Source organism: Cimex lectularius, unplaced genomic scaffold (genome assembly GCF_000648675.2).
Source record: "Cimex lectularius strain Harlan isolate CLEC.00 unplaced genomic scaffold, Clec_2.1 scaffold30, whole genome shotgun sequence".
In the NCBI taxonomy this organism is placed as follows: Eukaryota; Metazoa; Arthropoda; class Insecta; order Hemiptera; family Cimicidae; genus Cimex; species Cimex lectularius.
Genome location: NW_019392730.1, coordinates 2632388 through 2645528, shown reverse-complemented (window position 1 = coordinate 2645528; position 13141 = coordinate 2632388). Strand labels below are relative to the sequence as shown.

Genomic DNA, 13141 nt, shown 5'->3' with positions numbered 1-13141 from the left:
GGGTTCGAATCCCGCTCGCGACACTGACTTTTTTATCTCAACCAATACCTTGCATAAAGATTAATTAATTGAAAAAAGTTATTCGTTCGCTCGGATCACGATCTCTAATGGATTATTTGTAGTGTTTTTTATTCCGAATTTATTTTTATGTTTACCTTCCACAATCGGCTCTGACATAAATCGGAAAGTGGCTTACAACAGGACATTAAACATAAGTGAATCTCTACAAGCATACTTCAAATCTACCTTCTGTGTAAAGTTTCAGGATAAATGACAATGAAATCAGGTGTAATCTTCAGAAAAATTATAACTAGAATAGAATTATCACACCAACAAAATAGTATCAGACTTGTTTTAAAATTAAAATATTTTCTAAACTAAAAAAATAAATAAAACAATAGTGAGCAATATTGAATTTTACCTTAACACCTAAAACAAAAATTTTAAAAAATATTGAGGTCTTGAAAAATCAAACATTTAAAAATTTCCTTAGGTAGAAATGGTGACCTGCAATAGAAGGATTTATTCAATGAAGCTTTGATTTATTAAAGTTTCTATTAAAATATGAAAAAAGCTTGAAATTTAGCTTAAACTTCTTGTGTCTTTGCTGATCATTAAGTTGAAATTTTATTCTGGTCTTTATAAAGTTCTTTATAAAAAACCCCAAAACAATAAATATCTAATAAGATACAAAAATCAGTTCGAATAGGCGAAAACAGCCAATTTTGATCTGAGTAATTTCCATCGTAGCATTGTGAAAAGGTGTCTTCTCATATCTCCCGTATTCATCTACTTAAAACAGATCTCGGTTCAAATGCTCGTTTATGTCCTTTTCTTTTTTTCAATTTTGACTTTTCGCCTTCGCTTGGAAGTAGATGGAAGGAATTTTATTGCCACCATTTGTCGTCACGGACGACGTTGCAGGAATCAAATAAAACAAAGGAGACCAAATGGAATTCCCTTTCTCCCTTATGGACAGCTAGTATTCAACAACACCGCCTCCTTCTTTCGACTTTTAATAAATAAAAGCTACAAAACCCCCCAATAGCAAAAATAACCCTTTCATAAAAAGTTAACCTTAACACAAATAACTAATGTTCAAAATGAGAAGCTCCTTCCCTATTTAATACCCAGATTAAAAGAATAGAATTTTTTAATTCATATTTTTATTCCAGCTAACAATTGTATTAAGGAATGTCTAAATACAAATACATAAATTCAGAATTAAATCTAATTGTTAGCATAAGGAGGACAGGACTTAACGGATCTCCGATTTCAACGAAACGTTTTTTGGACATACAAGGTTGGACGAATAAAAAAAACGGATACGTGTTATTTATTTATTATTATTTTTACGAGGGTTCTCAACAGCAAAGGTCATATCAACCCTTTCTTGTTAGTTGAAATTGATTCTCAATCCATTGTATTAAACGGTTTAAACCATCATTCACATAAATTACTCTCACTCTCTGGGCAGCACACCGAGAGTACACGACATTCACGCTAATGAACTACAATTAATTAATCTTTATGTAACGTACTGGATGAAATAAAAAAGTCAGTGTCACGAGCGGGATTCGAACCCACGAACCTCGGCTAAATACGCCGCTGCTCTACCACTTGAGCTATGGTGACATCGATCCACTCGGACACTTCCATCTCAACCCAACCTTTCGAATTCTCCCTCCTTTTTGGCATTTTTCATTTTTTTATCATTTTTAGTCATTTTATTATTTGCCATTTTTTATCTCTACCAATACCTTACATAAAGATTAATTAATTGAAAGATGTTATTTGGTCAGTCAGGGAACGAAATGTAATGAATTACATTCACACAAACACAGAACACATAAAAACATACTTTAATACCCTTGATATACTAGACCATAGATGAGCCAGGTTTCTTAGATCATCTTGCCGATATCTAGTTTTCTGCATTATAAAATATGCCCAACGCGTGTTTTATCAGTAAATAATAAGGACAAGAATGAATGGTGAGTAGGTAAAACGTAAATAATAATAATTATTATAATAAAATGTATCATACTACTATACAAGGTGTCCTTTTTAGATGGCACGGCTGAATTTATCTTGTCCATATGACGCTATCAACAAAAGAAAAAAATACGTGTTTAATATTTTTTAGTGCTATGTTTAACTTTTACCTTGTTTTGGAGAAACATTTTACATGGTACATCAGGCCAAATTCAAGTTCAGAATTTCAAATACGAACCTATACATTCATAGATAACATTTCAAATGATTTTTTATGCTGAAAACAGTAGTGCAATCGGATTTTAAATTGGGCAGAAAGTTATGTTATACGAAGTTATGGCATCATTTCTGCCTTCAATTGGATTTTTAAAAAAAAATCAGCCGGTATAAACTTTTAACACTTTAGATTTTTAAAATTAGCAATTTTCATCCACTTTAGTCATAAATTATTATTCAAAGAATTATATTATATATGAAAAATATGCTATCTGATGAAATGATAAAAGTTAGTGTAGATGGAAATTTTACATTGTCAAGACATTTTGATTAATAGATCCAAAATCATGTAATTCATAGAATTCGACACTAATTTTTCATCTGAGGTACAAGCTGTATAAAAATAACTAATTACTTGAAAATAATGGCAAATCTTATATGATGATCTATGATCAGTTCAGTACACCTATCAGACTCTAAAAAATTTGTAATTTACAATTTAAATTTTTCAAATGTTTAATTATCTAATAGTCTCAAATGTATGAAGAAAACATGTGTTCGACCTTACCAACACAATTACGTTGATTAGAATTTTAGAAGGGTCAAATCATCGATCCCTCTCTTTGTCCATTAGAGGAACGGGCTCGTGTGAAATCAGAAGAAATCTTGTTTAGCTCTTATGAAACTTTTATGCGGTAGAAGGAATTGAAAAGAAATTGAAATCTTATTGGCCAGTAAGACGGCCTCTAAACATTTCCCAGATCGGGCCCTGATTTTTGGACTTACCTTTAAATATTTAAAGTGTATTATGATTTTAGGGGGAATTTTTAAATTGAATTATAGTTCAATACTTATTCAAATTCTATTTTGAAAAGGTACAAAAAAATGCTATGGGTGGATTATTGATTGCACGCCAATTGTGACTACAGCTAGTTTTATCTTCTTTCGATTGTTTATAATGAAATAAGAAAGAAGATTAAAACTATCATTTTTTTTATGAAGTATTTATTTATCAATTATCTCTTTTTTTGCAAGACTTCTTTCATCTGTCAATTCATTTAGACTTTAAGATAAAATATTATTTTCATAAGTTTCACAGGATTCACCCCAATTAGTATATTTTCAAATAATTAAAAAGCCCAACGTGCCGCGTCGTTAAATCAGTACCAAGAGTCGATTTATCACCGTGAGAATGTAACGAGCGTAAAATACTGACATGTTGCATGAAAACATCCTAGTATTCTAATTCTGCTCTGGCATCCTTGAACATTGTTATCAAAACATCAATCCGGGTAAATCGCTGCTTAAAATCTTGGAAAAGCGAATCGTTCCATTTCTAGTTCAAACAGAAAATCAGAGGTCATCCCTATATTTAGCCACTGGCCAACACGTGTCAGAGGAGTCTTACTTTGATTCGGGGACAACACGACTTGCTAATTTCATCGATGCTTCTTTTTTGCAATATGAAAATTACCTTCTTTATTAAATTAACTAATTTCGTGGTCGGCGTGACCAATTAATACATTCAATTAATTAAGGTTTTTTTTAGTTGAGATGAAAAAAAGTTAATGGCATGAGCGGGATTCGAACCCACGATCTTCTGCTAGATACGTCGCTGCTCTACCACTTGAGCTATCGTGACCTCGATCCACTCGGACATCAACTTCCTATCTCAACTTCAATTTCAATTTCATTTGTCGTCGAGAATCCAATCCGATTACACGACATTTGAAAAATGGCAAAAAGGAGGGAAAACTCATAAGGTGGGGTTGAGATAGGAAGTTGATGTCCGAGTGGATCGAGGTCACGATAGCTCAAGTGGTAGAGCAGCGGCGTATCTAGCCGAAGATCGTGGGTTCGAATCCCGCTCGTGCCATTAAATTTTTTTTCATCTCAACTAAAAACCTTAATTAATTGTAATGTATTAATTGGTCAAGCGGACCACAAAAATAGTGAATTAATGATTAAAATGAAGTACACTTCACTAAAGCTCTCCGTCGCCATTTCAATTGTCGTCGAGAATCCAAACCGATTACACGACATTTGAAAAATGGCAAAAAGGAGGGAAAACTCATAAGGTGGGGTTGAGATAGGAAGTTGATGTCCGAGTGGATCGAGGTCACGATAGCTCAAGTGGTAGAGCAGCGGCGTATCTAGCCGAAGATCGTGGGTTCGAATCCCGCTCGTGCCATTAACTTTTTTTCATCTCAACTAAAAAAAAACCTTAATTAATTGTTACCTTCTTCGTTGGGGAAACATTTATGTTTACGCTATTATTCCTTTTCCGTTTTGTAAATTATGTTTATTCAGAAATCTTATATGAATGTTAAAAAATTAAACCTCGTAGGTTACGGTTAAAAAAAAAAAGAAGTGTTACAATCAGGACAAGTTGTACATATTTTGAAGCAGCCCTGGTTTCTCTCCAGCATACAAAATATTCACAATAATTCAGGTGCATCTGATTTTTGTTCTTTTTTCCGATCAAAAAAGTATCAACCAGATCATTAAAAAGTATAAACCTTTAGAATAAAAATTAAGTTAAGAAACATTTACTTCTCCATACTTAAAGAGTTTGTTTGTTGCATTGAAATTATCAATAACTCCATTATATTTCATGTTCCGATTGATCAAAAAACTTCTTTCAATTAATTAATCTTTATGTAAGGTATTGGTTGAAATGAAAAAGTTAGTGACACGACTGGGATTCGAACCCACGACCTTCGGCTAAATACTCCGCTTTCTACCACTTGAGCTATCCTGACTTCGATCCACTCGGAGACCAACTACCACGATCGAAGCCACGATTGCTCATGTGGTAGAGCAGCGGTATATTTAGCCGAAGGCCGTGGGTTCGAATCCCGCTCGTGACAAAAATTCCAATTTCAGAGAAATACTAAAGTCTAATTTTGAAAATTCAGTTAAAATACATACTCAACTCTAATAAAAAGGAAAAATTTAGATAATTATAAAAAAAAATTCGTAAATTTTCTTGATAATTTTATGATTAAGCATTTATTGATTTAGAACGGGCTTTTGATCGAGTCTGGCAGTTAGGCTTGCTTTGAAAACTGAAAAACATCCTATCATATGCCACTAACTTACACTGAAATCATACCTGACGGACCGTTTGTAGGTGCTGCTCAGGGATACATGCTTGTCCCATTTCTATTTTCAATATACATAGCAGATATTCTTATACATGTTAATATTTCAACACATAATCGCTGATACGCAATTCTTACACGTACTTCGTATCCCTCCATTATCACTCAACAACACACGAATGTATTAAATTCTTAAAACTATCACAAAATGGATTATAAAAATAAACCTAACAAAATTATAAATTTATAAACGATGCGTTATCTTGGACTTTCGTGGATAATCGATTGACTTGAAATCCCTTCACAAGTATGAAGAGACAAGAAACAAACCGAAGTTATGTATAATTTTTATAATTTATTTTTTATTCATGTTTTACGAGGATTCGCAACATCAGATGTCATATCAACACTCGGGGTGCCGCCCTTTGACAAAAAAACCTTTTGAAATTATGTCGAGTTCCTATGCAGGGCCGCTGGATTCGAACCCGGGACCTTTATCTTACAGCGATGAGCACCGTGTCAACGTCTAAACTATTGCGATCACCTACGGCCCGTTATGTATTATTAAAAAGACTAGTTGCCTTAGAATCATGTTTAGAAATAGAAAACAAATTTTTCATTTATCAGTCAATGAAACATCTCTGGGCGTGCGATTGAGATGTGTGGAGCTCAACCAAGGTTTTCAATATCCAACATTTCCAATCAATTCAGTCTAAAATTCTCCATCAGTTATAAATGCTTATTTCCTGCTTGAAATCATATTATTCATAACAACCTACACATCCCGTTTGTACATGACCTCTTCAAAACCTGCTATAAAATATTACATCAATCCTTGAGCATCCGTAATAATCTATTGTACTAGTACGACAGTAACTTCACTACTACACTTCCAACCTTATTTTAAATGTTATGTTGTGCAGTTGTTTAGTTTACTCAGCATCCTGTTTTCTGGAATGAGAACGTGACCGATATCACAATGGTAGCAAAAATTGGTAAAATGTTTTGAGATACTATTATACAAAACATTTAAGTTTCATAGAAAAAAATATAATATCGTTCATTTGGCTTGACAAGGAAACACCCAATAATGTAATATCATTCACCAAGTTTAAAGAATAATGTAATAGAGTTTACAACAGAAACATATCTGTTTTACTGTGTTTTTGAGCGAATCTCAAATAAAGCGTGACATGAAACCGCAAGTGAAATCTTGGAAATCCTCCTTCGAGGCTTGAAGAAGATAGACATTAGCGGATAAGCAAACAAGATTTACTGATGATCTTATGGTCAAGGAAGATGGTCCAATCCGTGCTACGGGTAGGTAACTGCTTGTATGAAGATGTGAGATATAATTTCAATCTACATGTTTTCTAGAAATTTCAGAAAATGACATATTATTATCATAGAGAACCTGATAAAATTTGGATAAAAAGCCAACTTAATAAAATGAAATAATTAATTTAAAAAACTGTGATAAGGATAATGTTTATATCAATGCAATTTATAAGTTAAAAATAAATGTTGATATTCGGCTGGGAAACACAAATACAGGAATACAAAAAATTTCTCACAGCAGGCAGGATTTAAGGCAAATAATAAACCTTTAGAAAAATGGCAATATCAAAGATACAAACCTACCGACTCTTAAAGAACCGACAGATACTTAGGAACACGTCTGTAATATTGACTTTTCAAAATTGTGACTTCAAAATAGTTAGCCCATAAACGGCGGAAAGGTGACACTAACGCCTAGGGAAATAAGGGAGGACGAATCCCGGAAAGTGCTCAACTACTTTAAGGGTAGTGCACTTTTTTAGGTTTGGATATAAAGAAGGGTCAATTCCACAATAGATCTTTTATGTGGAAGAAAGGGATACTAACGTCACCCGTGCTCCCAGAGGGTAAAAAACCCGCTGGAAATATCAATTCAATGCTGCATTGCTTCCATCCCGTTTTTCACCCAAATATATAAATTTAACGGTCGATTATATTATATAAAAAATGAATTATCGATATCGTACCGCTACATTTAGTTATTTTTTGATGATGTTGTAAACAAACATTTTTTTTGTAGAGGTTTATTTTAAATCTGGAGTATTTCTCGCCATTAACCATGTCGGGTTGCTCGAGTAAAGTTTTATAAGTTTTTTTGGGGGGCGGGGAGACGGTGTAAGAGATGGGGTTCTTTTCGGAGCGATATAATTGAAACCGGTACATTTCAAACTTTAATCCAAGCCAAATAAAGACCCCGAAAGTACTTTAACTTTTTCTGAAAGGGCTCCTAAAATTTTTACGTTACTAAATGCTCCCTCGGCTCCTTTTTTCTTATCATAAGTAATTTGAATGGGATTTCTTGCCACTTTGCTGCGTTAACTTTCTAATGCCTTATTACTAATATGAAATATCATTTATTTTGGCGACCGATTTGTCTAACAAAAGTTTAATTTTCATTTTGTTTCAAACAATGATGTTTTTAGTCAGAATGTTTTTCCATTCAATTGTTTTATTATTTATGTTAAAGTTTATGAATAAATGCTGATTTGTTTATGATGGTGCATTAGGAAGACATTTATGAGATATCCATACGATTCTAAACACTAAACATTTTTTTATCTAAACTGCTCAAAAATGAATAGGGATATTTCTAGTTTATTCTTTTTCTATTAATTTTAATTAAATTAACCGATATATTTTTGTTAAGTGGATAAAACAAAATAGAAAATACAAACTCAAAACAAACAAATGTTAACCCTCATTTTTAATAAAGGAATAGTATACATGAAGATTACTCATTTAGTAAACAAACACCTTTTCTCCATTGTAATCTAGTTGTATTCTCTTTACCCATGGAAAAACATTATCTTGAACCAGAAATTTGCAATATTATTGTGGGAATGAGTAATGGAGGTCATCAGAAACTAGATATCGAAGATGTAGTTGGCGTTTCTGAGAGCGTGGTCTCCCGGGAGTTAGCCCGATTCCGAGAGCCTGGAAGTACTAATAGGAGGCCTGGTAGAGGAACTCAGCGCATTACTGGAGGAGAGAAATATTGTCATTGCTTCAAGACAGAATCCTTACTTAGTGCCCGCAGATCCTAAATGTAGTACAAGATGTTTTGGCAAGGCCTTTATCATCACAAACGATTCGTATTGGTTTGTGGGAAGTTGGCCTCACATCGTATGCCCCTTTGAGACGAGACGCAGCAATATTCCACCACCAGCAACTCAGGAGAATATGGTGCAGGGTGTAGTGATAGCAGGCGCCGAAGAATCTACCGAGAACAGGGGATGCGTACAATGCCCTAGTTCGTGCTCCCTTCAGTGCATACGTTCCCATATACCCGGTCGCCCTTAAAAAGACAATGAGGATCTTGCACCTGGCCTTACCGGACGTTTTGATTTTCAAGTTGAGAGATGACGCGCCTCCGATTGCGACTGACTGGGTGTTACAGCCGCAAGCGTTGGTGTAGAATTCGTCCTAGCCTCGAGGGGCCAAGACGAACCTCACTCCCCGCTTGCCCATTCCGAGTGGTCGGGTCTGCATTGTGCATCTGACCGTATGTAGTGCGTAAAGGTGGCTGAAATGCATCAGCCTGGTCACCCATGGACTCCCTAGGAGAAGGCCACTCTATCTCCCAGAGTATTGGGGCTCCTCCAGCGTAAGAACTTCCGGATCCGCTCCGGCTTCGGTTTTGTTTAAAGTGGAAACATTTCTAACTCCCCCTGGTGGTCCCAGAGGAGACTGCCTTCGGTAAAGGAAGCCAATGCAGGCACCAGCGACCACTCTTTGTTCTCATCCACCACTCGAGGGATTCCGTTTGGTAGTCTGAGGGTCCTCAGGATATAATCTTTGATGGTCCGATCCTTCGTATCACGTGAGGTCGGGGCTGTAAGGAAGGTCATATGCAAGTTCCTAGGCGGAGGTCAAAGATAGAATAACAGCATCTTCTCCTAGTTCCCGCTAGGAGCATCGCCACTAAGCCACTACGAGTCCGTTCCCATGAAGCAGGGTTGGACTTGGAACATTTTCTGTTACCCCGTAGTTAAGATGGCTATGCACCCTCCCACGTCTATGCAAACTGGATCCGGTATCCTAACCCTCGTGTGCCTCTGATAAAGCACCCGCCGTTCCCTGACGACCCAGAGGCAGACACGAGTCCACCTTGTGCTTCAGAGAGTGCCACGCCCTCAAGCCTACACCATTATTTTGCACCTGGATACCCCCCTTGCATTCAAGGGTTGGGAGAGGTCTCAAGGAAAAATGCCGTCAGAGAAAGGGAAGTGAACGAGGACAGGCCGTACCCTCCTCCCGTCTTGTCCACACTGTACCACCCGTTGTCATCGTAGTTCCACATTAAGTGGGATATGTCTCCCCTGGGTGGATAGAAGAGATGAGATGGCCGTTCAAGCACCGACCGAGTCGACACCATCCCGACCAGGCATCTCGGGAGACGAATCCGAGACTGTGTGACCGCCCAGCACACATTTCGAATTAAAGAGTCCAGGGCAGTTTGGAGAAGGCGGTGTAATGGTCTGGGCTGGGTTTTTCACTGGAGGACGAACTGGACTCCATATTGTTGAAGGCAACCTCACCGAAGTCCGTTATATCCAAGAAATTATCGAGGAATACATCTCTCAAACGAAAGATCTCATTGGCAGGAATTTTCGATTTCTGGATGTCAATGCCAGACCTCATTAAGGCGGAGTTGTTCATCAATGGTTGCAGAGAACGCTTTTTTATGGATAAATGCTGATTTGTTCATAATTGGTGCATTAGGAAGACACTTATGAACTGTCCATACGATTCTAAACACTAAACCTTTTTTTATCTAAACTGCTTTTATCTAAAGGAAAATAAAAACGCTATGGAAAGTAAATACTACAAAATTGGCAATATCCCTATTCATTATTGACCAAAAAATCACCTTTTTAACTTGTTAGATTGTTAGACTGTAAACTTTTCTCTTTGTCTAATTTGTCCGTTTTTTGTTTCCAGGTTGTGATTGCTTCTGAGATGTTCTCTGCGGGCGGAGGGGATGCCTAGGGAGGCTGGAGAGACACCAGCCTCTGGGATGTGATCAAGCTAAAGTTCCCGGCCGTACCAGCCGGATCAAAACCCTCCGCCCCAACACCACACAACATAGCACGATTCTTAAAAAAACGAATACAAACCAGCCTACCAGATCAACCCTTGTCAAACAAATCGTCAAATTTCCAGCAGATTTAAAACCGAAACAGTTTAAATAAATAATAAAATGATATTGTAAATAATTTGTGTCTAGCTAGAAGTGTGTGTTAGAATAAAAATTTTTGATTTTTTTATTCGTCTTTGGTTTACGTTAAGTCCTTCAAGTGTAGAGGGCCTCGGTCAAAACGGGTACTGTTATAGAAAAAAAAATTAAAATATAATAATTAGGGTTTGGAAAGAAAGAGAATCGATTGCCTTTTTATACAATAACTATTAAAAAAGAAAAACTATTACAAAAAGAAACTGTGTAGTTAGTATTTTTGTACTTGTTATGGAGCGGTTTCCTTTTGAATCAAATGATTCCCTCACTTGGTTGAAGTGGGACGAAGACGACGAACTTTTGCTTTTATGGCAAAGCGATTCTGCTAATATCAGTTACGGCAACGACACAAACAGTACTTTCGACGGGAACGACACTTTGATAATATTGAGTGGAAGTTCGCTTTACCCCAGTGGCTATTCGCTCTGGCACATTATCGTCGCAAGCATCGTCGTCACAATGCTGATGATAGTCGTCGTCGTGGGAAACATGCTTGTTATAATTGCGATTGTGACGGAGAAGGCGTTGAAAAACATCCAGAACTGGTTTATCGCGTCGTTGGCCGTCGCGGACTTTTTCCTCGGACTGGTCATTATGCCGTTCTCATTGGCGAACAACCTGATGGGCTATTGGATATTCGGCAACTGGTGGTGCGACATACATTCCGCGATGGACGTGCTTCTCTGTACTGCGTCCATTATGAATCTGTGTCTCATATCCCTGGATCGTTACTGGTCCATTACTCAAGCGGTAGACTACCTGAAGAAACGGACTCCCGCCAGGGCAGCCATCATGATCACCTTGGTATGGATTCTCAGCGCCGTCATCTGCATCCCACCCTTATTAGGGTGGAAGGTGGCACGGGAGGAACAAGAGTTCCCGAAATGCGAGGTGAGTGACATTTCCACTTTATTACGGTGCATGTTCATTTTACATATAACTATAAATTTTTTGTAATGAGTTTAAACTAAAAAAGTTGATGGAATATTAAAAACGTAAATTATAATTCAATCGAACGTATACATTTGAAGAAAAGTCAATTCCTTTCGAACTGCAGGACATACATTCAGTGTCGTGTCCGACAACTCAAATATTTTAAATATTTTTCTAAATTTTTATAAAATACAATTCCAAATTCTATAGTCTCACACGCTAACCACTCGGCTATTGCCGTAAATATAAACCGCCCCAACATAGGAGAGGAGAGGAAAGAAAATCTTAATGATGAAACCCCTGAAGACCAGGTTGGGCCTCAGAAGGTTGGTTTTGTGTCCAATAAAAAAATTTAAATAAAACAAAACCCTCTCGAATTAGACAACAAAAATTAACACCTTTATTAAAAAAACAATCAAACAAAATTATCATATAATTTTTAACAGCTAATTATATTTAATGAAAGTAAAGATTGACAAAAAAAAACCTTAGCTATAAATATGCATTATACTAAAAAACAACTTGTTTTTAATTGACCAAATAAATTTTGAAAAAAATGTAGGCAACTTTGAATCCTCACATTGAATAAATGAATAATTTTAAACAATGCAAAAATACGGATATATTTTAGTTTGATGATGAAATGGAAAGTACCGAATATTTTTAAAAAGACAAAATGTGTATCAAAATTGAAACCTCAGGAGTAGTACTGGAATTAGATTTTAAAAAAATCGGAAAACCAACTATTAGTTCAAAAAACAAAAGCTACCTCCTTAAGCTTATTTATCAGGGCTGTAACGTTTTTCATAATAACATAAATAAAAATATCAGCTTTTTGTACTAAAATTTAATAAAAAATATATGAACCATTTTGTTTATTTAATATTATTTTATTTAGTAGTAAGAAAGTAATCCAAATTATTAAGATTTTTTCATAGCCCGGGATTGCAATTGCAAATTTGAAGGCGAATATATTCAGGATGTCATTTTTAGATGGCTGGGCTGAATTTATANTATATATATATATATGGTCACAAGGTCACAAACATAGAAATCATAGAAGTCTGGTCACATTTACGCCCCCAGAGTATGCTATATTCCTCGGGGTGGGGTTGAACCCTCACCGTTCTCGCTAATGACTTCCTTTTACTCTCCATGCGCCACACTTACCCCAGATTACTCCATATTCCTAGGAGTGAGGTTAAACAACCATTTCCTTTCACACTAATAAATTACATTCATTTCAATAAATAAACATCAAAACACCACAGACACAACACAAACACACATAAACACTATACATATTTAAAAATCTCTTTCGCCCTGAGGTACCAGAAGAACGGACTCTGCCGTATTGGATTAAAAGATAATGTAAAAAATGGAATATGTTATTTAAAATAGTACATGTTGGAAAAATAAACTGGCGTTTCAATGATTTCGGTCCGTAGTGTCGATTTAATTTTTAAATCTGTAATCAATTGTTTCTAAAGGAAAAGGTGGATGAGAGGGTTCACTCGAGGTCACAAGGGAGCTAACTTGTGGGATCATAAGTTATTGGGGAGTCCCACCCGCACTCCTAAAGATTAACGGTATTTGGTCTAGC

The 13141-nt window shown here is 36.1% G+C and overlaps 1 protein-coding gene across 1 annotated transcript in view; it reads left to right on the top strand.

The window, feature by feature from the left end:
* The first annotated feature begins 10317 nt into the window (after nt 1-10317).
* Nucleotides 10318-13141, top strand: part of LOC106662634 (alpha-2A adrenergic receptor) — a 403288-nt gene continuing 400464 nt past the window's right edge. Inside the window, exon 1 of the mRNA XM_014386854.2 lies at nt 10318-11496. Coding sequence (XP_014242340.1) covers nt 10837-11496 — 660 coding nt within the window. The 5' untranslated portion in view covers nt 10318-10836. The remainder of the gene's footprint in view (nt 11497-13141) is intronic.